General features: G+C 40.5%; 1 protein-coding gene across 1 annotated transcript in view; it reads left to right on the top strand.

Moving 5' to 3' along the window:
• Positions 1-21,400, top strand: part of SLC15A5 (solute carrier family 15 member 5) — a 29,007-nt gene extending 7,607 nt beyond the window's left edge. The window contains exons 4-9 of the mRNA XM_038154864.1: positions 597-817; positions 3,552-3,738; positions 7,318-7,506; positions 11,787-11,918; positions 19,718-19,826; positions 20,982-21,400. Coding sequence (XP_038010792.1) covers positions 597-817; positions 3,552-3,738; positions 7,318-7,506; positions 11,787-11,918; positions 19,718-19,826; positions 20,982-21,126 — 983 coding nt within the window. The 3' untranslated portion in view covers positions 21,127-21,400. The remainder of the gene's footprint in view (positions 1-596; positions 818-3,551; positions 3,739-7,317; positions 7,507-11,786; positions 11,919-19,717; positions 19,827-20,981) is intronic.
• The last annotated feature ends 1,592 nt before the right edge of the window (positions 21,401-22,992 follow it).

Below are 22,992 nucleotides of genomic sequence, written 5' to 3'. Positions count from 1 at the left end.
TCTGAGAAACAAGTTAGCAATTCCTGAACCCAGTAACCAGTCAATAAGTTTTAATATGCCAAGTACTAAACTGGAAACTCCTCTTTTGTCCTGCATGCTACTTGGAAGACCTGAGATAATTCCAGCCTTGAAATTCATCCATTAAAATTTCCTTTAATCTTCAACAATTTTTTAAACTCCTTTTCTTTCTCACTTCACTACTGCCCTTCTCTTGCTACTGGACTTCAGCAGGCATTCAACAGACATTCAATAAATGGAAATAAAGTATGAATTTCCTTTGTTTTTTGCCTGCTCAACCAGAGAAACACATTGTGGTGTGTTAAATAACTGGTAATAAAAGGAACTCTTCTCCACGGCTGTTGGACAGGATTGCTTCTGTAACAACTGGGTTGTGAACCAACTGGGTTCAAAAGAGAATTTTTCAAAACAAATCCAGAGTTATTACCTCTCCCCTCCCTAAAAAGACCTAAAGATGAATATACCAGCTTGTGCTTTCCCTCCCAAAGTGTTTTGTCTTGGCTGATGTTTACCTTGACAGCAGGTAAAAACATATCCATGTTTAGACATGTCTAACTTGTCTGATTTTTTTTTTGCAGACAGCTCCCTGCTGACGACTTTTGGGGTGATTTTCAGCGCCCTGAAGACGGGCTGCGTGCGCTACCGCTACCTCAGCACAGCCGTGGCCAGCTGGCTGGACCACGCCAAGGAAAACCACGGCGGTCACTACAGTGAGACTCAGGTGGAGGGCACCAAGTCACTGGCCAGACTCTTCCCCTTGTTCACTTTCCAGATTCTCTACAGAGCGTGCATCATGCAGGTGGGTACACAGCTTTTGAACAAAAATCTTTGAAGCTCTGACGTGTGTTTAGCACCATTTCTCCAGGTGTGTTTTTCTAACTGTTGCTTTGCCAGCTGAGCAGCCTTGCAAAGCAGCTCTAATTGCCTAAGAATATACCTTGCTCTAGCTTCTGATCCCCTCAAGTAATGAGAATTGACTTGGTCAAGACTGATTAAGAAGCTTGTGTGCGTGCTTGCTGCTGTCTTGGAACCTTTTCTCTGGCTGAACCATCTTGTGGGCGAGTCCTGCTCTCGTTGTGATGCCGTGGCACGGTTACCAACACTGAGACTCAGGCTCAGTGCTCTTGAAAAATGCCATTTTCCAATGTGTTCCCTCACTTTTGGGGGCAGATAGCAAATCTTTATTTGCTGTTTTGGTTGCACATTTCTCCTACAGTTTTGACAGGCTTGTGTGGCTGCTGTACCTACACTGGGAGTGGGTGAGTTTCCAATCCTTTCACAGCCCCTCTGTCAGGCTGCCCTGAGCAGGTGTGTGTGATGTAAATGTAAAATGTCAAGCAGCTCCTTAAGATGACACAATTCCTTCAGATTCCTTTCTGGATGATCCTGGGGTTGGTGGCAACTGGGATGACGAGTTTATGAGCCGGCTCAGAAATTCATTTTTATTCATTGGTGTTAAAATGCTGTTTAAGGAAATTCTTACAGATAACGTGGCATACACTGCTTCACTGACACTTCCTCATGCCATCATTCCGTGTCCCATCCATCTGCCTCATTCTTTTTTCCTCTTTCCTCCCCAGTTCCTCCCTTCCCCCCAAAAGTACCACAATTGGAGAGACAAGGAAGACTTTGAGATGGTCAAAGAATCCAAATTTATTATGGAGTACAAACGCTTATTTAGTATTTTAGGAAGGCTAGTAATGTTTTATTACATGATTGGGTTAATTATCACATGAACAAACTGATACATATTGCAACATCTCTTGCTTGTCAGAGGTTGGTGTAATTTTTCTTTTTCTGGTAAGTCAGTCTGATTGAATCTTCCTGCAATCTTCAAAGCTGTTTGTTCTTGACAAGACTTCCTGTTATCAAATCTCTTATGCTAACCAGGTCCAAAGTCCATCATCTGCCTTGTGTGTCCCAATGCAAAAGCAAAAGAAATCCCAAGCAAATGAAATAAAAAAATTCAAAACCAACAAAATCACATACATGACCCAAGTTATGCATTAGTGATCACATGAAAATCAAAGAGATATTATAATTTATCCAGTTGATTATAAAGTATTTATCTAGAAAATACAGATTTCTTTTCCCTGCTGAAAGAAGTTAATCCTTTGGCAGAATTTCCAAGAAGTTTAAGGCTCTTTCTTAAACTCAGAGATAGATCAGTATCTTTTTTTGTAAAGATTAATAGTATTTTCTTCATATTATTAAGTTAACAGATTTCAGTGCCTGCGATTCATGTTGATGATATTTTAATTCCTATTAAGAAGTGAATTCTTATTTGCAACAGGCATTGGAAAAATGGAACCAACAAAATTTGACTCAGTTCTAAACATACATAGTTCTGTTACTATTTATTCTCTTTTACAATTTATATGTCCTTTTGGAGGTAGAATGTAGGTGAAAAAGATTTTTGTGAAGAGCTTGAAGAGCTAGGATTTGAGTAATTCTTGAGCCCTGAACAGACTCAAGGTGGGTAGGGTTGACTCTAACCATTGAGAAGAAACCCTACATGAGCTTAGTTAACAACTATACATTGATTTTCAGACTGCTGTAAAGCAGCAATATTCTCCCTGGGTTTGAAATCAGTGATCATAGTGAAGAGTGTGCAGGAATCCAGAGCTCAGTAGAAACAGAGTAAAGAAACCAGTTCTAGGTTGAGTTCTGTCATGACTGTACTCTGTGAATTGCTCAAGTTGGAGTTTCCCAGTCTATAAAATACAGTGGATTATAGCTCCCTGCTGCACATGAATTGAGTTAATCGAGCTTCCTACAAAAAATCCCAAACAAACAAAAAACCCCACTGAAAAAAAATCTGTAAATCTGTTGGTAGAAGCCATCAGTATTGTGATTTTACACTTCTTTATAAACTCAACAGCTCTTCTGTATAGCCTCACACAAGCAGGAGGAATTATTTGTTTTTGTAGTGAGACAGTCTTACTTAATTGTGTACCCAGTTGACTGCCACTGGGTTCCTCATCTTTGTCTCTGGTTTTCAGTTTCCCCTGGTAAAAGGAAATCCCCTATAGGTGCCCTGAGTTGCATCAAGCTGGTTCTAAGGCTGTACCAAGATTTTCATTCCTTGTAGCTTTTCAAGTGCTCCTACCTTGAGCACACAATCACAAGTCCAAAATCACCCTGTGCCTTGCAATTCTAAAATTAAATCACTCTGCATTTTGCTATTTCAAGCTTCTGATCTGTTAAACACTGTCTGGGTGAAGTGACTGAAGTTTTGGGTGGAATTATCTAGTATGTTGGCTGATTGCTCTGAATAGGGGTGATCAAACAAACTTTTAGACTGTTGCTTAATTTGTTAAATGTCAGAGAAAAATCTTATAAAAGGGAAATGTTATGTTCTGGCAGAGAATGATCTTGTCATTATCTGAAAGGCTTTCTTCATGAATGCTCATTCCTTTTTTGCCAGCAGGTATTTGGTTTAATGTGACTTCTTCAGAAGGAAAAAACTTGGAGAAGGTTCCAAATATAATGAAAATCTTATCCATGGATTGTGGTTTTATCCTTCAATACAGATTCCTTCAGGATATTATCTCCAAACCATGAATTCCAACCTGCACTTTGGTGGATTTGTCTTGCCAGTTGCAGCAATGAACGTGATAAGCATTGTCCCCCTACTGATTCTTGTTCCTATTTTGGAGTGCATTAACTCCTGGCTCTTTAGCTCCAAGGACACTGGACATTCTCCAACAATTTACATTGGTATGTAAAAAAAAAAAACAAACAAACATGATTTTATACAGCTTTAATATGTTTTCTGGTTTTGAAAGAGAAATTTCAGTGTGATGGATGGTCCCAGACAATTATATCTGACCAGAAATGTTAACATGGATTTGTTTGGGAATGATTCTCAGAAGTAAAAATGCTTCAAGGGAATTGTTGGGAAAAAAAACCAAAAAAACAGTTCTGAAACACTTACAAGACAGTAAAAAAAAAAGTATAGGTTTTGTGTAGGACAGACCTCTCTAAAAGATAAAAATTTTGAGGCACGCTCACAAATAACTAGGGGTCATCCTGTGGAATTGGTATTGGAGAGAAGCAGTTTTAACTATTTATGCCTGAGAGTTACTTTGACTTGGTTCTTCTATATGTTTCTTTATCCATTAGCTTTTGGAAAGTTAACTTACAATCCGAGTCTTTTTCAGAAGTTAAAAATCCCTTCAGTTAGTTGCTCTCTGATACTGGAGAAATGTGTTGCCCAGATTGATGAGTTTGGATTCAGATAACTCTGTAAGGAATCAAGGCTCTGTTTTCCTGTGGTTTTTATGCTCTAAGTGCATTATTGTTAGGACTGCAGCTCATGAGAGGGAAATTGTATTACCATTAGAACAGTTTCTTCCAGACTCTGCATCATGAATGAAATAAAAGTATCTAGGCTAATTCTGTATGTGCAAAAGCTTTTGGTTTAGAATGGATGAGCAAAAGAAAACATGCAGAATGCCATGCAAAATAAATGTGTGCGACAACTGTCTACTGTTCCCTTTGAACAGGCTGAATATTTCACAGGTGGAGGTTACCTGGAAAGGTACAGCCTTCCTCCCCAGCATTTTAATTAGAATTAGCTTTCATTAGAATGTCTAATATGAGGCAAATGTTCAAGTGTTTTGTATTTTCATTATTAAAATCCTTATTGTACCCCCAGTCACAGCATGAAGGGATCTTCAAAGGTGAAGTGTTACCTCTTTCTCACAGAAGTGGTAAAAGGAAGTCTTCTCTGTTGTAGATTGACATTTATTCCAGAGAAATTCTCAGCCTAGAAGCAATGATAACTTTAATAAGAGTTGGGCTGCCTTCTCTTGACACTGATGTGGTTTCTTTTATTTATTTGTTTTTTAATAACTCCCAAACCTCTTAAGTTCTAGGATCTGGAGGGATCCTCTGCTACACTCTTCAGATGTCAGCTACTTGTAGTACCAGCAGTAAAGCAGCTTCCATTCTGCATTCACTTAAAACTATTCCCTTTCATAGATACTCTCATTAAACTTCCTGCATTTTTTATCTTTCAGTCTGCATTGCAAACCTCAGATGAAAATATTTATAAACCGCTATTTTCGCAGTGTGCTGCTATTAATTCAGTGCCCCATGGCAGGCAGCACAGTGAGTACTGACACACACAGAGGTATTAATCTGACTAAATTAGCCTAATTAAGAGTGTTATTAAGTTTTATACAAACCAGAAGCATATAACGCAGCAGGTTGCAATTAGCCTAGTTTTTAAAATAACATCTGCATTAAAACACAAAAAGCACATTCAGATAATCATTTTCCCTTAAACCATGGAAATTTCAAGTTAGTATTAATGCTCTATCCTGTTATGTTGAACAGCAGTAGAATATATGCAGTGGTTTGTTCTTAATAGGTTCATTTATCAAAATAGCCTCCTGTTAGGGGTGATAAACTACCTGAGGCATAAAAATACCTGTGAGTACAGGCAATGGCTTTAGATATCCAAGTATATGATTGCACCTGCAAGTATGGCAGACCTCTAAGTGCCAATATTTTTGCCAACAGTTAATTAGGTTCTCAATTATTTTCAGCAACAAAATTGGAAGTATAAATAGGCAGTTGGTGTTAAGCCAGCCTATAACTATATTTTTAATTCAACTCTTGTAAGAAGGAGAAATTTAAATAGTTTTCTGGAAATTTTCAGCATGTTAAGAATAGCAGTTTTCAAGGATGAACCACATAGACAACTGAAATACCTGGTTGCTCTGTATTAAGGGTCTACATGAAAACTGTAATCTGTTACTCTCTCTATAGTTGTTGGTTTATTTATAAAGGTCCAGTACAGTTTCTAGATAATATAAAGAACCTTGTCCCAGAATCACCCCTAAATATTACTAAAGCAGCTTGTTCTCCTGTAAAACCAAAACCTCAGACGAGTCATTCCAAGCCTCTCATTTTAAAGAGGACTGAAAGAAGAAGAGTACAGATGAAAACCGTACCTCTTGGTTTCTTCCTTTGCCACAAAAAGTCTTGAGAAAAAAAAAGCCAAAATTTTTGGGCACCCAGCAGCTCCTTTTTTTGAAATGTATTGGCTTTCAGCAAAGGAAAATGCTTCAAGTTTGTTGCACTGTTAGGAATACTGAACTGCTGGAGGTTTCTTCAGTACCAACATAATTTTTCACTAGGAGAACTCTTGCTTTGGATGACTACAAGAAACTCCTTGAGGGCTTCATACCTGGCTTTAATAAGGGGCATTGGCCAGAAAATGTTGTTGAATTCCCTCCTATCATCAATTTTCGAGCAATAATTCACTGATATTCTCATGAAGCACTAGAGGAGCCTAAACAGCTTCCAAGGCTCAGGTTAGGCAGGGGGGGTGGGATATTTAAAGCTGTGAACATACAGGAAAAGTGCGCTGGGAGAAGACTGTGAGAGTTTGGTGCTGAGGGAAGAAACACAGAGGCCTGCAAGAACACAACAAGGCTAAGGCCACTCAGCTATTTGAGTTTTTCATCTCTGCTGAAAAACAGTGGCACTAAAAAAGACAAAGTGTATATATTCTATAAATATGATATGAAACAAAAGCTTTTGGTGTCCAATCTAATAAGTGTAGCCGTTGCCAGTCATGAAGACTTGATAAGAAAAACATAGTCTAAGCTTTTGAGCTAAAACTGTCAAAAGCAACCAAGTTCTCCTCACATCATAGCTTACAAATGCTGGCAAATCAGAAATTTAGTCAAAAATCACTGGGAGCTCAAACCACAAGAATTATAGATAATTCAGGTTCAGAGACTTGGAAACCTTGCTCTCTTTGTGTTTTTCTTTTGTGAGAGGATACAACCTTTTCACACTGCCAAGATCAAGAAATACAATAATATGTTTTAATAGTATCCTCTAAGCAATGGGTGAAGTGTGGGGTAGTTGTATTACATCTGAGTTTTGGAAGGTTAACCTAGTAACCTGTTGGTTTTGTTTCGACCCTTTCTGTTGGATTATCTGGAAGGACAGATAATCCTTTGCCTCTTCTTTCTTTTCTCCTTCCTTTTCTCCCTCAATCTTCAAAAATCTTCTTCTTTGTGACTTTGGTCTTCAGAGAAGTTTTAAGTTTTTCCTCTCTCATTTATTCTGAACTCTGAAATTGTGTGTGTGCTGAGCTGGTGCTTTTGCCATATATACATAGCAAGCACTCTTTGTTCGTGTTGAGGTGTCCAGAAAAAATGATTTGGGGTGGGGGTGGGAAGCTTCTTTTTGCATTTCTTAGGAGTTTGCTGCGCTTTAAACACAGGATGATCCCGTGAGCGTGGCCTTGGTGAATGCTCTGTGCTCTTCACCCAGTTGTAGGTCACTTCTCTGCTGCTCTTTCCGTGATGGCTGCTGGCTTCTCCGAAATCCACCGCAAGCGCTTCCCGCAGGTGGAGCAGACTCTCTCCGAGGAGCTTCTCCTGGTCTCCTCCATGCCTTGCTTCCACTTGGCTCCTCAGTACATCCTGCTTGGAGTGGCTGAAGCCTTGGTGACCCCCTCCTGTAAGTAAAGTCAAATAGGCTAAAAGAGGAAGGGTGTCCTGATTCTCAGAGAACTGTATCAGCTTCCTAAAAATAATTACTGTCATCTGATATTTTATCCCTGGCTCTCTTCCACGGGCTTAATGAGCAGATCTGTGCTTTACCTGCTTCAGAGAAGCATAATTTGCCTTGCTGGCTGTAGCTCAGGATGAGCAGCGATGTTCCAGATCAATGAGAAGGGAGCACAGCCCAGGGGGGTCCCTGGGAGGCACAGTCCCCTGTTTGGTCTTGAAGCTGAACCTGCTTCAGGCAGGGGCTGGACTGGACTAGCCGAGGCCCCTCCTGAGCTGGAGTCTCCTGTGATGGTTTTGTTGAGATGGAATAAAAACACACGTGAGAGCTTAGCTGTGGTTATGCTCTGGGACTACCATAAAGGCCTCAGCCAGAGTAAGGTGAAGCAGTTTTGATTTTTGGGCCCAGCTAATGGAATTATGACATGTTTTTTCACTGGCACCGAGCGTATGTGGGCGGGTAAAAGGGACAGGTTAACCTGGAGAAGGGTGTAGGCAGCTGCAAGGCTTTTGTTAGTGCTCCAATCAGGAGGCATGAGAACATGCCTCCCCAGATCATCATGTCTTAGCTTGTGACATGGAGCCAGAGATAAACACCTCTGTTTTTCAGAGCTCAGCTTGTGCCTGCCATCCACACATTATGTAGTCATACTCTTGATTGTGAGTCTGAACCTTTTCTGCTTTCCATAATTTACTTTTCTGTGTCTGCACTGACATTTTTGAGGCTTGTTTTCTTCTGAGGAGCATGCAGAGTGCTTACCAGTGTTTTACCTTGTAGAGCTTAAAAAAAAAAAAAAGTTAGTATTGTAAAAATAATCTAAGTAATATTCACTTAGAGACACAGGTAAAGTAATTGACTGGCTGATCTCTGCAGGCATTTAATTCTCTGGGTTGAGTGTCTCTTGTTCCAGTACAACCCCAGAAATGTTCAGGTTTTTGTTTAAGAGCAGGAAATAACTTTAGTGTCTCAGCTTCATTCTTATACTCCGAGACTATCAGAGCTATGGGTCACAGTCTGTCATTAAAAAGGTAATTTTCCCTAGTTTTAAATACTTAGCACTTTCATAATGCCTCTTCATCTGATAGCTCTCAAGTACTTAACTGAGACAGGTTTCTAGGCAGGTAATTTGGTTTCTAGGTTACAGGCTAAGTGTAACTGAAAACTGTGACCTTCTCTGTTTAGCTTAACAAAAAAAAAGGTTAGGAGGTGACTTGCTTACAGTCTTCTCATGCGAAAGCAGGAGAAGAATATTGCTGGTAGAATAAGGCCTTTTAATCTAGCACATTGGGACACAACTGGTGTCCAGTGACTGGAAGATTACATTAGCCTTTAGAAAAGAAATAAAACTCCATCTTAGGGATTGTCTTCCTTTTTTTTTTTTTTTATTTAAGACCTTTTTGAAGGATTGTGGTTATAATTTCTCAGGAAGAAAAGCTGTCCTTCCCCATTTAAATAGGGATTAAGCATTGTGCTGAGGGCTGCAGTGAGAGGTGAGACTTAAGAACCACTAAATCTAAAGACTTGCAGATAAAAAGCTAAAGGGAGGAGCCTAAACTAAGATGTTGCTGTAGCTGATGGGGAAGAAGGTCTGCATTCGTGGTAAAAATTGGTGCCTGGCCCTGTTTGTCACGGATGTCCTGGCTGTGCAGGCAGGGCAAGCCAGCTCTCTGCAGTCTGGCACTTCCAGCTGCTGCTGGAGAGGAGCCTGGTTTTCCCCCAGGTCTTGCACTGGCTGAGGTCCACTCAATCGTCTCCAGCCTCTGCATTCAGGCTTCTGAGCTGAGCTCTGGCCTTCCACTTCAGTTTGAACTGAATTGCTGTTCAGGAACCGTTCCGTGACTCTCTGTGGATGTCAGTGACAGCCTAGACCCTTACAGAGCTGTCTCACCTTTCCTGACATTTCACTGCCTTTCTTAGGCAGAAGGTCAAATTCAGTCATTACAATAATTCACTGGACCTCAAAGTCCATGATCCAAGCTGAGGAGGGAGAGGTTCACTCTCTGAAGCAGAGGGAGGAAAGGAGATTGGTTAAAGATGTTAGGTTTGGCACACTGAACTCTTTATTTTCATTAGGACCTCTCTTATTGAGGTTGTTCAGCCTGGAAAAGTGAAGGCTTTAAGGTGACTTAATTGTGTCATTTCAGTACTTGACAAGAACCTATGAGAGAGAGAGAAATTATTTACAAGGGCATGTAGAGACAGGACAAAGGGGAGCAGCTTCAGACTGAGAGCAGGCTCAGATTAGATATCGGGAGGAAATTCTTTACTGTGAGGGTGCTGAGGCTCTGGCACAGGTCACCCAGAGAAGCTGTGACTCTCCCATCCCTGGCAGTGCTCAAGGCCAGGCTGGGCTCTCAGTAGCCCTGTTGAGTGGAAGGTGTCCTTGCCCATAGCAGTGGGGTTGGAACTGGAGGACCTTTAAAGTCCCTCCCAACCCAAGCTATTCTATAATTTGGTCCCTGATACTTATATTTATTTATACAATATTTTTCATTATCTTGTTGATAGGAGTTTTGAATAATCTGCTTCGGGTGGCACAAGCATCTCTTGGAATAATATATGCCACTAAGGAAATCTGAAAAATAAAATCAAAATAAAATCAAACAATGGCATTGCTCTCCTCAACAGTGCTACAAAGTTCTCACGGGCCTTTGACAGGCTGAATTTGTAACCCCAGCTTGGTTTAAAGCAGGAAGCTACAGCTCTGTTAGTTAGAGGATATATTGGGGATGGCTTTGCCCACCAATAAATTGCAATGGTCTCCAGGGGGAAATGCAGCAGCTGTTTAACAGCTCCCAGCAGCACTGTGGGGAAAGGCAGGAGTGGAGCAGGCTATTGAAACAGCAGGGGTAATTTAGGTAAGTAGGATGCAATTATCCAGGCTGAATTTGACCAAGATGCATGTTTTGCACCTTGCTTTTAGAAGGGAGGAACAACCAGAAACTTTTAAGTATTTAAGTATTTTCGAGTCTCCAGTTAGCTGTACAATGCTTCAGGCTGTTGCACCTACAGATGGTGACCCAGGCTCACCTGCTTTCTCCTGCCCTCAGGCTTCTTGTTCCTATTGTGAGGGAGGAAGAAAACACTGCCTGTGGTACTTTTTTTTCTTTCATATGTTTTCAAAGCTCTCATTTGGACATCCCAATTAAGAATGGTAAAAGATGGTGATTGCAAAGTTTCACTTGTATTCAGAGGCGCTTCAGGCAACTCAGCATCCAAACAGGACCCTCTGCTCAAGCTGGAGGTCATTCTAATTCAACAAATAAAGCAGGTGGGGGCACTCTGGGGTTGGGAGAAAATAAGTGTGGAGGAGAACTCAAGGAGTGAAATTAGGAAAGAAAAGTTTTTGGTGATCAGTGAAAATTGCACAAAAAGCACAGCTATCATAAAGTCTTGCTGTTACAGCCAAATTACAGCTGGTGGGATTATTTATAGGCATCCATGCTCCAGCAGCATGCTACAGCTTCCCCTCTCCACCAAAGCTGTTGCTGCTTCTGGTTCAGCCTTCTGGCAGGAAAGTGAGGAATGAGGTCTTAAAAATGAGCCAGTGAGTTTGGGGACTGCACCCCAGGGAACAGGGAAACTGTCCAGCCTTAAGGTAAAGCAAGCTAACTGCCCAAATTAAGGCAGAGCTCTAGATTTTGGAAGTATTTACTGGTGGCTGTGCTGCACTGGCTCTGAGATGGGAGGTCCTGCTCTTCCGCAGTTAAATATCTCATCCTTTGTCTTTATGCTTACTGGCTGTGGTGGTGTTTCTCTGCTCTTGCTCATGCCTGAGGTTTTAAAAGGTGCAAGCAAATGTCCGGGTGAAAGATCTTCCTGTGCTTGTGGAATATGGAGAGCTGTGTGTGGGTAGTTTATTACAGATATTCATTTAAGCAGTTTTAGCTAATGCTTTGCTACAGGGAACATATTAACATGTTATAGGGTACGTCTGATTGCCCCTCTGCAGCAAGTAATTCTCTGCAAAAAAATATGGAAATTCCCTAATAGAGATGCTTTGAAATTTTTTTGTCTATGTCCTACTATCATTTAACTGTGTTTTTGTTTTTTTGGTTTTTTTTTGTTGTTGTTGGTTTTGGTTTTTTGGGTTTTTTTTTTTTTTTGGTTGGTTGGTTGTTGGGGATTTTTTTTGTTTGTTTGGGGTTTGGTTTTTTGTTTGGTTTTTTTTGTTGTTTGTTTGTTTTTTGTTTTTTTTAACTTGTAACTGTATCTGCTTCCTTCCTAAGGTTCCTTACTTTCATTCTGGCTTGTGCCTGAAAGAATGAGAGGGATTTCCATGCATTTTTTAGCTCTCTTTAATGGAGCTGGCTGCTTTATGGGAGCTCTCTTTGTTCAGACAGCCCACACAGGCACTCAAGGTAAGAGTATGCTCATGATGGGTGCTCCTGAGCAGTTTTCTAATATTATTGATTTGGAGAATCAGGCAGCAGAATTAAAAGGGATGCCAAAGTTTTATTGATTTGCTCTCACAATTAAGATGGAATTAAGATAGGAAATAGCCTTCCAGCTGTATTCATCCAATTTTAATGAGTCATCTTAGTTTTGATAGTCAGAGTAATTAGAGGATGGCATCTTGCAGGAAGTCCTCCTGTCCAATATCTGTACTTCTGTTCTGGAAGACTGAAAATAAATTGGCGAGGAAGCACCTTTTTGTGTTCATGAAGAAGTACATTCATGTTATTCACACTGACATGGAAGCCTCTGGCCTTGAGAGCAAGATCTCAGATGTAAAGAATGGGGAATTTTCCTTCCTGTCTGTCCCAGTGTGGGACAGGATTGAGCTTTCAGGGCTGAGGGTTCCAAAGCTGTCTGTGGGGCTCACTCTCCTGGACCCACTCCTCTGACTTTGCCCAGCTTTTGGAACAGCCAGATTCCATGACAATGCTGTCTCACTCTGGGCTTCTCCTTTTGCAGATGAATGCTGCAATTCCCAGAAAACTTCCTGTTTCAAAAGGAGTTACTGCAGGTTCAGCTTGTGGAGGTGTATTTAGTGGGAGCTCTGAACTGCAGTTGTTCCTGGGTTAATGACTTTCAAAATAAGCCAGGAATTTCTTAAAGTCGTTTTTCCTTTGCTGCTGAATCTTTGTTCAATTCAGAAAAGACTTTTTTCACAAGTAAATTTAACAAGCAGATCACTCGAGTTCTTGAACTGAGGGACAGGCATCCCAAATTTGTTCACAAATTTGGAACGGTCCCACTTGCTGAAGGAGTATTTCTGAAGATGCCCTTGCCAAGCTCTGGTGGAACAGTTACAGAGAACTGTTCATCAGAGACCACAACTGCTGGCCCTAATGCATGACACCACTGCAACTGGTGCAGGATTTTGTAACTGTTTAGGGTTAAAGTTTTGGGTTCTTCTCTTTCCTGCATAAGGAATCGTGTAATTTAAAACTGAGCAGAAGTGGGTGTTTTGAAAGTGTGACAGGATTTTTTTTTATTCCTACTCAGAAGATCTGAACAAACAAATGATGCTTTGACACGCAGACCTGTTTTTAAGTTAAAAATCCATTTAAAATTTTATTACAAGGTATAAAACATCACCTGGAGATGGGTAAAAACCAGGAATATTTGCACAAACAAAGCAGGCAAAGAACTATTAAGCCCCAAGCCATCCACTGTGGAGAACTGAGCTCCTTGAATATCCCCTGGTGGAAAAGGTTGTTTTTCATTATTGTGAGTTCAGTGTAATATGGGTTAACTAAACAGTTTAAGACAGACTATGTTGCTGATTTTTTTTTCTTTCTCTCCCCCCCTCCAAAATATGGAAACTATTATTTTTTTATGAGACTGAAATATTTAGTAAAACTGACATTTTACTGCAGTTTGACTTTGGAAATAATTAAACAATTGCAAAATAATCAAGCATAATGGCAACACCAAAATATTTTGCCCATTTTGTGTCACTATTATGTAATTAATTTCTTTTCTGAGTATTTCTGTATTCTGCAGTAGAGGAAACCAATTTTGGCATTTGATTTGTAATTCAGTAGGTTTGTCTGGTTTTCTATCAAGGTGATTCATCCTTTTTTTGTGAGTCTTTATGAAATCATTTAATTGATTCATAAAAAGTTTTTTCCTTGCCAGAAAACTGTTTTAACAGAGATTGTGAGTTTTTATCCTGTGTGAGAGCAAGGCTGAACTCCAAATTCTCCACAGGCTGCAGTTGTCACATTCTAACCCCTTTTGCTCAGGATTCTTGAGCAAACTGAAAAGTTTCCTGGCTCAAATATTCCTCACTCTTAGGAAGTTGGGTGGCAAACTTCTCAACTAAGCTTTTCTTTTCTTCTTTTTTTTTTTTCTTTTTCTTTTTCCAAAGCTGTCTTTGTTTAACTTTGTCAGACCTGCTGTTCCTGTAGGTGGAATTGACTGCACCATTATCCTGAGCAAAAGCCACTCTGGAATTTCCAAGGGAATCGGTGACACTCTGCGTTCAGATTAAGATGCTGTGATGGGAATAACTACTGCTAAGCAGGAAAAGTCCTCTGCAGTACTTGAAAAGCTTCAGGGAAAATCAAGTGAAAAATGCTAAGTGATTGCTCTGTTGCTCTAGTTAGGAGAGTGTTGGAGATTACTTGCCCTATTAATATGTAAACAACATATTACTGGGCTCTCACTTTTTATTTTTAAAAATAATTAGGATCTCGCTGGGTATCTCTTGCTTGAGTAAGATTAATAATTCCAAGTTACCACACAATTCACAGCTTGCAAATGGTGATGGTTCTGGGAGTTCATTTGTGTTGTAACCCTCCTCTGCTCGTCCCAGGCTGTTGTCCTGGATCAGAGTAGGTTTAGGATCAGAATTTTGGAGGTGGGGATAGACTATAGCAAAACAAAAAAATGAATTTTAGACTCCCTTTTGGTTTTCTCTTCGTTTGGTGGGAAATGTTATACACACAATTTTTACAGTGGGCAGCTTCTCACAGTGGACTTTGGTGCTCATTACAATCAGCAAAATAATATTTTTTTTTTAATTTATTAAAACCTAGTGGTTGCCTAATGAACCCACTAAAGATGACTGCTGTAGGGAAAGAATTTGTGGCCTCTCCTAAGTCAAATTAAATTCCAATGACACAAATTAAGATTTTTTTTTCAGATGTGTTTAAAGAGCTTGTAAATATTCAGTATCTGGACAATTTATGAAACTGGGAGTAAAGCAAACCAACCAGAACTCTTTTTTTTTTTCTTCCTAAAAAAAAAGGCTCAGCTAATTTACTAATTTATTTATATTGGAAGAGCAAGTTCTTTCTCTTTTGCAGCAAGAGAAGACAGTGTTAATGAAATGGTTCTGTGAGATTTAACAAGGCTGAGTGAGTGACTCCTGGGCTATGAATGCTTTTGTCTTGTCCCATGATTCTTGTTTCACTGAAACCTGAGCCAAGACTATTTCTGGTTCTCCCATCTCGAAGCACTGAGCCCATGTTTTTCCATGTTCCTGCAGGGAAGTAGATCCTCCACTGTGTATTTTGAAGTGTTGAAGCACAGAGGGTGTTGACAAAATTTAAACATTTTTATGTCCTATTTTATGCCACTAGTTTAGGATTTTATTTGGGTTTTTATTGGCAGAGTTGATCGGATATCAGTCACAGTCAAAGCTGCATTAATCATTTTTAACGCATCCATGGAGGATGGTGTGAATATGATAAAATAAGACTTTTTTTAAAAAATCTGACGAGTGCAAACAGATGATGGGTGACAGTGATATTTTCAGTACAAGCTGGGAAACTGCTTTCTTTTGGATCTCTTACCTCTCCTAACATTTTAACGGAAGAAGATGCAAGACAAAACCTGTCCTCTTATGCCAATCATTTCAGAATATATTTCTCTAAAAATATTAATATAAATATGTAAGAAATAAAAATAAAAAAGGTCGAAGGAAGGAAACTGTCCCAGACAGAGTTTTCCTGCTTGTATTTAGAGAATCACTGGGGGGAGGGTTTGTGGTTTGAGTTCAGGCTTTTTTGGTTCTTTTTATCATTTCAGTCTTGTGTGATTCTAAATACCAAAAATTATAAAGCTAAAGGATATTTCTTGCAGTCCAGATGGTGGTGGCCACTGGTGCCTACTTAGCTAATAGGGATTAGAGGCAGAGTGAGACTTTAATTTGGATATGATCAAACACTAAATACATGCCCACTAAGTTGATGAAATGAAGGGAGGCAGTACAAACCTTTTTAAAATATGAATTAATTTTTTTATAATCACGGCATAGGTTGCAGGATAGTTGCAAAAATGCAGCAATGGTATGGGATAGAGTAACTTCTGGCATTTGTTTTTTCTTCAAGGTTTTCCCCATAATCAAATAGGGTAGTGCCAAAAATCCTGGATGCCCCCTGTGCCTCTTTCCCTTGAGCTCTCTGAGCAGAAATGTTGTGTGCACTAATATTTATCAAAGCCTGGCCCTTTTCAGGTTCTGTTCAAGGGCTGGTGTTGCCAGCAGCTCCTTGCTGTCAGTCACCCACCAGAAACAGCCCGGGAAAGTTTGTCCATGTCCTAATCTCTGCTTCACCTCCACCTCCGCCAGCTTTGGTAGGATCAGTTGTTTCCTCTTGGTATTGTAAATTATTCCTTCTTCTTGGACTAACTGAGCGATTTTTGATGCAAAATTGATACAAAAGGACTCCAAAATGTCAGTGCAAGTTTACCAGGTGCTTTATTTCCATGATTGCAGAGCAGACTTGAGGAACAGACTCTGCCTAGGCTTCATTTCCTAACTTGTTCTAAATTTGCCTTAAAACTCATAAGCGATTCACCTCTAACCAGTAGAGAAAGTCTATTTAAAATAATGCACCTGAAGGAAACTTCTGTTTCTTTGTGGTGATTCATGCTACTAAGTATTTCTATTGTTGGAATAAAAATGGAAATCAGGAGCTTGTTGCAGAAAGTTAATTCCCAGTGAGCAATTATCTGTGTGACAAGCCAACCTTGTAATTGCCACTTCTCTTGGCAATCTCCACAGAAAAGAAAAAGATGCACAGAGCCCACAGGCAGTACCTTTTGGGGAAAAGTGAATCGTTAGCATGTTGCGTGCTGAGGCAAGGGTGGGAAAGTGCTGGGCTCGTCAATCCCAGCAGTGCCCAGGGTGCCTAATTCCAGCAAAACCAAAAACTGGCCCAGGGAGTCCCTGATGTTGATGGCTGAGAGTGAAATCCTGAGAGTGTGAAGCCCAAAGGCAGTCAGTGGAGGGTGCTGGAGCCTGCAGACAGCTTGGGGGAGATGTTAGTGGGGTCAGAGGTGAGAGCATCTGAAGGGAGTTTTGGTGCCTGAAACACGTGGGTGAAGTCCTAGCACTGATGACTTTTCTCTCAAGACTACCACCAAGCAGAGGAGAGGATTCTCTCTGGAGTGACTATAAGTAGATGTAAATATAGTCCAGGTTTATCCCCTATTTCATGGGGAGAAAAAAAATTAAAAGGAAAAAATAATGAAAGAAAAAAGAGTGAGAAGTAACTTTTTTTTGGCTGTAAGTAGAAAAGGGTTTTATTAATTTTTGCTGCATCCAATGATGAAAATGTATACTGGAAGGATTATAGTCTGCATATCCTTTGGGCTGCTGCCATCCTTGCTCCTCTGTAAAGGAAGAGACAACAAGCCTTGTTTGTCCCTCTCTGAGAGGAAAAGAAAGCCTTGATCCCAGCTCTTGCTTTGGACAGAGCAGGAAACTAGAGAGAAAAAGTGTGCTGTACAGCAGCTGAAGCCTCTCCATATCCTGCCTGATTTTGTCCCTGCCCATGCTGTTGGTCATTTGGATTTTCCAAAGGCTCTCTGTCATTATCCTGGCCTCACTGTTTGAACACTGGCAACTCCTAAAAGAATCAGGGAGGAGACAGAGCAAGGATCTTTGACCAAAGAGAAGTGGGAGTGGAATCCAGATCTGCTGGCCAGGCTGCCATCCTGCCCTCCCAGGACCAAGCAGCCCCAGTTTCAGTGCTTTTCCTCTGGTGCCTTTATAGTGATAACACAGAGAATGGTGCAAATGGATTGTTTTTATTAATTTTTAAGTATGTTTTCTGTTCAGGTTCCACTGGAAATGCCATCCCACGAGGAAGCTCCTGCTGCTCCTGCAGTTAGCTTAGCCAAGGTGAATAACCCAGCAGAGAGGGTGAACTCTGCTTTGACAAGCTGCAGTGCAGACCCCCCAAGCATGATTTCTCTTTCATCCCATCCCCATGCTCTGTCTCTGCCTTCCATCGGCCCCTGGGGGGGATGCAAAATGATGCAAAATGAAAAACTACCTGATTGTGAATGATGACAGTAAAAGTTTATAAGCTACTAAAATGGAAGTTACAGCACCTAGGAGCTCAGTCATTTGCAGCGTTGGATGATAGGTTTTTAAAACTGGCTCTGAGATAATGCTGTGAAAGGAAGGGAGCAGGCAGAGGTGTGGTTGTGCTGCTCTGTGATGAGCAGAAAGGGAACGTGGCATGGAGAGAACTGTGCGGGAGCTTAGGAAAACTGATGGCACTTGTTCTCTGTCAGTCCCAGGAGAGCTAAAGGCAAGAGCTCCGGAAAGAAATGTGTTTATAGCTCTAAGATGTGAAGGGAAGAGAAAAATGTAAATATATGAATGCACGTTTGGCAGGGTGTAATCCTTTGACTGGTGTCTCTCCCATGCTGTGGAACTGCTCTTTGTCTCTGATTAGAACAATATTTACAATCTGAGGATGGCAATCAATGTGTAAAAGTGGCATTAGTGGCCAAAAGATCTGTTAAGGCCACCAGGTTTTTACAATATAGCTGTGGTAAGAAGTCTGCTTTCCCTTCATTCCCCATCAGCTCATTCAAGGGGTGGATAGCCCCATTATTGAGATGGGCAGGATCTGCTACCAGACTCTCATGCAGGGGAAAGGTGACTTTGGCACACTGGTGCAGGTGTGGTTCAGATCAGGGGTATGCTCTTAATCTCAGTCTCCCAATAATCTCTGATTTGCATCACAGAATGATCTTGGAGCATGAAAGCAACTGAATTCTCTTTAGAGGGAACTAAACAACAAAATAACAAGCTCATGTCTGATATGTTCCAGCTGTTAATGGGAACTGCTCTGATGTGAACCCCCCTGAGCTGTGGAGGGTGTGGACGTCACATTCTCAGCACCAGCACTTTCACACTCTGCATTCCTTCATTAACTGCTAATGAAGACAGTCTTTCTGCCTTCCTCAAAGGCAATAAATATCCTGTATTCCCAAATAAAGTGCACGGTCATTACAGCACTGTGCAGGTCTCTGATATTCTGTAACTTCAGCTTCTACTGGACTTTTTTTTTCACCTTGGTTCGATGGTTTTGCTGCAGTTGATTCTGGCACTTCAGGTAATGATTGCCTTCAGTTGCAGACTCACTGGGGCTGGTTTTTTCTTTAAATTTTGATTTCTAGAGCTATTTGCCAACTGAGCTTGTTTGCAGACTGGTTGCAGTGAACAACACTGAAAGCAATACAGCCACAAACTGGGGTGCACAGGAATGCACAGGCAGGGAAATCTGTGTGCATGTGCTGTCCTCTGCTGAAAGGAGTGCCAAAATGGCCCAGACATTGCTCCAAAACCTTGGCTGGAAAAGGTCTGATTTGTTCAAATAAACACTGAGTGGAAGAAAAGGACACCTTACAGGCTCATGGGTAAAGGCAGCTGTAAAGAAAGGCAAAGTAAAATGTCAGGTGGCACCTTGGAAATGGAGCACCATCCAAGTGAATGCTTTTAATATTTTGATTTTTAAAACTATTTCTTCATTTCTTTCTATTAAAAAGAGACTATTATAAGCATGAGGGATACAAGTGAGGATTTCTACAGCCTGCCTTAATTGTAGCTCTTGCTAAGATTTTCACAGCTGCCTTAGGTTTAGCTGGGGAACAGGATGCTGCAGGTGGAAGATGCTCCAGTCACTACAGCTGTGCAGGATTAGGTTCTCCAGTACACTCCAGGTTTATTAGGGAAGTTCTTTAGTCCCTTTAGGTCTCTACTGCCTGTCTGCAAAGCAAGAGTAGACTCAAAAACCCCCATGGATGCTGTGAGAGTGAAAACAGCCACAGGGGGGGTCAGAGCACCTGTGGGGATTTGGTTTCACTTGAGCCGCCCTCGTGTCTTCCACACGAGCCACATCTCGTGCTGCAAGGCTAATTCTGCTAAAAAGAAACCTAATTCTGCTGCAAATGTCTCCTTCACCAGGCATCTGGTTCCCACACTTGCTGCATGAAGGTAAATTGGAGAGGTTCTTCTTCTTCTTGGCTTCCTTAATGATGGTGAACACGCTGGGGTTCTGGGCCATTGCACACAGGTACGTGTGAGAAAATGAACACTTGGTGTTTTGCTTGTAGGTGCAGGTAGAAATTCTACTAAAATCTGTGGGCCAGTGTGTAATAAAGAACTGGTAGTGAGAGATCACATGTGGAGAGGTAAAGAAAAATCCTAAACCAAACTGATGTAATGAACCTTTGAATAGTTAAAGGGTCTTATTAATGTAAAAAGCCCTAAAGAAAGAAGAGCATCACACTCTTTCTAGAAGGGTGTTAATTTTTTGGCAGGGAGTTCAGATGGGAACACAAAGCTATGCTGGCCATGGAACCAAAGTTTAATCTTGTTGATTATTCCAATGTGATTCTCTTTTTTTTTAATGTGAACTGTGCCACGACCAAAAACATTTCCCCTGAGTGGACTTTGTACTCCTCATATGAGATTTTATTCTACTATAAATTGAAATTTTCATCTCTGGCATTTACTGCTGAAAACTACGAGGGTTTGGTTGTCAAAATGTGAACGTAAAATTGGTTTAAACTAAAAAAAAATTCTGCTGCAGCTTAACATTTTTATGAAGAATTTTTTTGATCTCTAATCCTTCTAAAAATATAAAACAAAATATTTTAAAAAGTTTGTTTCAAACCAGCAGTTCACTTCAGAATTGAGGTGCCTCATTTTCCAATAATACAAGTTTTGACTTACTAGAAATATGTCTTTTTGAAATCAATTGTAATTATTTCTTTTTTTGAAGAATAAGAATTCTCTGAGCAGGGAGGAAAAAGAGTTAAGACTATTCAGAGAGGAAAAAGAGTTAAGACTATGCAGATAAACACTGATTTAGGCAGAGGGGGAAAACAGACTTTAAAACTGGGAATAAGGAAAAATACACTAAAATTTCTCTGTGGGAACAAAGCTCTTTTTTTTTTTTTTTTTTTAAGGACACAGTGCAGGTATTATTAACATCTGCACCCAGTTTGATATTTCTCATCCTGAAGTTCTGAAAGGCTCTAGGAAAATGCATACTTGCATTTTCCTATTTTTTTGGTTGCCTTGAAGTCCAGGACTTGGAAGGCACTGTCACTTAAAAAGTATCATATAGGTATTTATATATTATATAAAAAGTGATATAAAGACAACAGGTGAAGCTAATATCTTAAATGATGATTATTTTATTTTCCTTCTCGATCTCTCCCAGATACAACAATCTGCATGAGGATTGCACCAATGGGTTCAGAGGAAGTCTTCCTGGAGAAAAACTTTTGAAGCACCAAAAAGCCATCAAGCATTATAATTCTGTCCTGGAAAGTTCTCCCATTTTGTCTCCTGTGGAGAAAACCTGATAAAATTTCACCCTGATAAAATTTCACCCCTACATTTTGGCAGATTTTTATCCACCAGCTCTCTAAGGATAAATTACCCAGCACACTTAAGTGGAACTATGTTCTGGTATTTATGAATTATCTGGTGAATAATAATATTATTTAGAAGGTAACAACACAGCATTCTTCATAGGATTTGGCCTTGAAGGAGGCTGCACTGTCATAATTCACATGGAGGCCAAGGGGAGCTCACTGCTTGCCACAGTTGGAGAGAGGCTTTTAATCTTTATATGGAAATAGGTAGCCACATTTATTTGTATTTAGGAGTGGTCAGAAATTAATAAACATGCTAATTTTTTTTTTTTTGTTTAGCAAATTACTTTGTGGCAGTATAATTTACAGGAGATTTTGGAATCTGCTGTTGGCTGCTTGATGTTTGCAGTGGTGGGAGTCTTGTGCACTGCTCTTGGCTCTTTAGTTTCTCTCTCAGTGAAATGGACACAAGCATTCCTTGCAAATTGCTTTGAGATCTACCAAAAATAAAACTAAAAACTGGACCCCAGAGACCAGCCATCAGTCCATAAGGTGTGCCATGAAACGTGGATGCTGGGGCATCCAGTCTCACTTGGCAGCACCACTGGGAGATTTGTCATTGCTGAGGATGATCTGAAGAGAATTGCTAGTGGGAGAATGGGAGACTGGAAATATTAGCACCAAAATTACTAACTGCAGCCCGGCTGAAGGGGGGTGAAGGGAATCAGGAAAAGAAGATTGGGAAAGGGTAGATGCAGCTGGAGATGTGGGGAAATAATTATAAGTGAAATGCTTTCCGGTTGAAAGATCTACACAGTGTTAAACACTCCCAAAATGGGCTGATTTAATTATTGTGAGAGTTCATCTAACCCTTAACATTTCTATTTAAAAGTCATAGAACTAAAAAGGTGATGAGAGAAGTGGGGTCTTTATGTGATAAAGGAACATCAAACCCAAAAGAACTGGAGGAGCACTTTGATATCAAGGTGTTCGTGATGGAAGGAGCGGTGAAGTCAGAATGCTTGCTAGATATGAGGACTGCTCTAGCACAGGAGAAGCTCCCCTAAAAGGATGGAATTCACTGAAGTGGCACAGTTTGTGAGCTGAAACTGTGCAAGAGCTGGTAAAGGAAATCTCTTCTGCACCAATAACCACACTTGAGGCTGTAACTTTAGGGTGGGCATTGTGGGAGTGGGAGAAAAATGCAGTGGATGCACCCCTTCCCAGCAAGGAACAGATTATTTCCCCAAAAGTGGCTGCATGAGATGGGGCTGTGAGAGGAGAGGCAGCAAAAGGCTGAAGGATCTCTTCTCTGAGGGCACTGGAAAGTGTGAGACAAGCTAATTTCCACATATTTGGGTGAATTTATCCATGACACCTGACAGTTATTAGCTTGGAAGGTGTTATTTTCTAAATTGTGCTTGTACTGCAATAGACCCAGGTTGAAGCCATGAAAAATATTAGTTTCTTTCCTGAGAAATTCTTGAATACTTGACCTCTGTCCTTGCACAGAAAAGCTTCAAAAATGGTGGTTGGAGCCTGCTGACAGGAGGGATGTGATTGCTCTCAATGCATTTGAGTTATGCACAAAAGGAGAAAAACTCTGTAACAGAAGGTTAAAGTTTAAATTTTGGGCAGATGAATATGATTGGGCTGCAGATGTTTTATTAACTAAAGTTAATTAATTTTTTTTAACTGCAAAAGTAACAGAAGTTTGGAACCATTTACACCAAGAACAAGAGGACAAGAAACTTAACCCTATTTTAAGGTAAAATATTTAGCCTGCTGCATTCTCAGGCTGAATGGCCTCACACTTCCCAAGACCTCTTTCTTCTTTTTTTATTTCCTCAGAAA

This window comes from Motacilla alba, chromosome 1A, assembly GCF_015832195.1.
Source record: "Motacilla alba alba isolate MOTALB_02 chromosome 1A, Motacilla_alba_V1.0_pri, whole genome shotgun sequence".
In the NCBI taxonomy this organism is placed as follows: Eukaryota; Metazoa; Chordata; class Aves; order Passeriformes; family Motacillidae; genus Motacilla; species Motacilla alba.
Note: the sequence above shows the minus strand (reverse complement) of the source record. Positions and strands in the feature narration are given on the sequence as shown.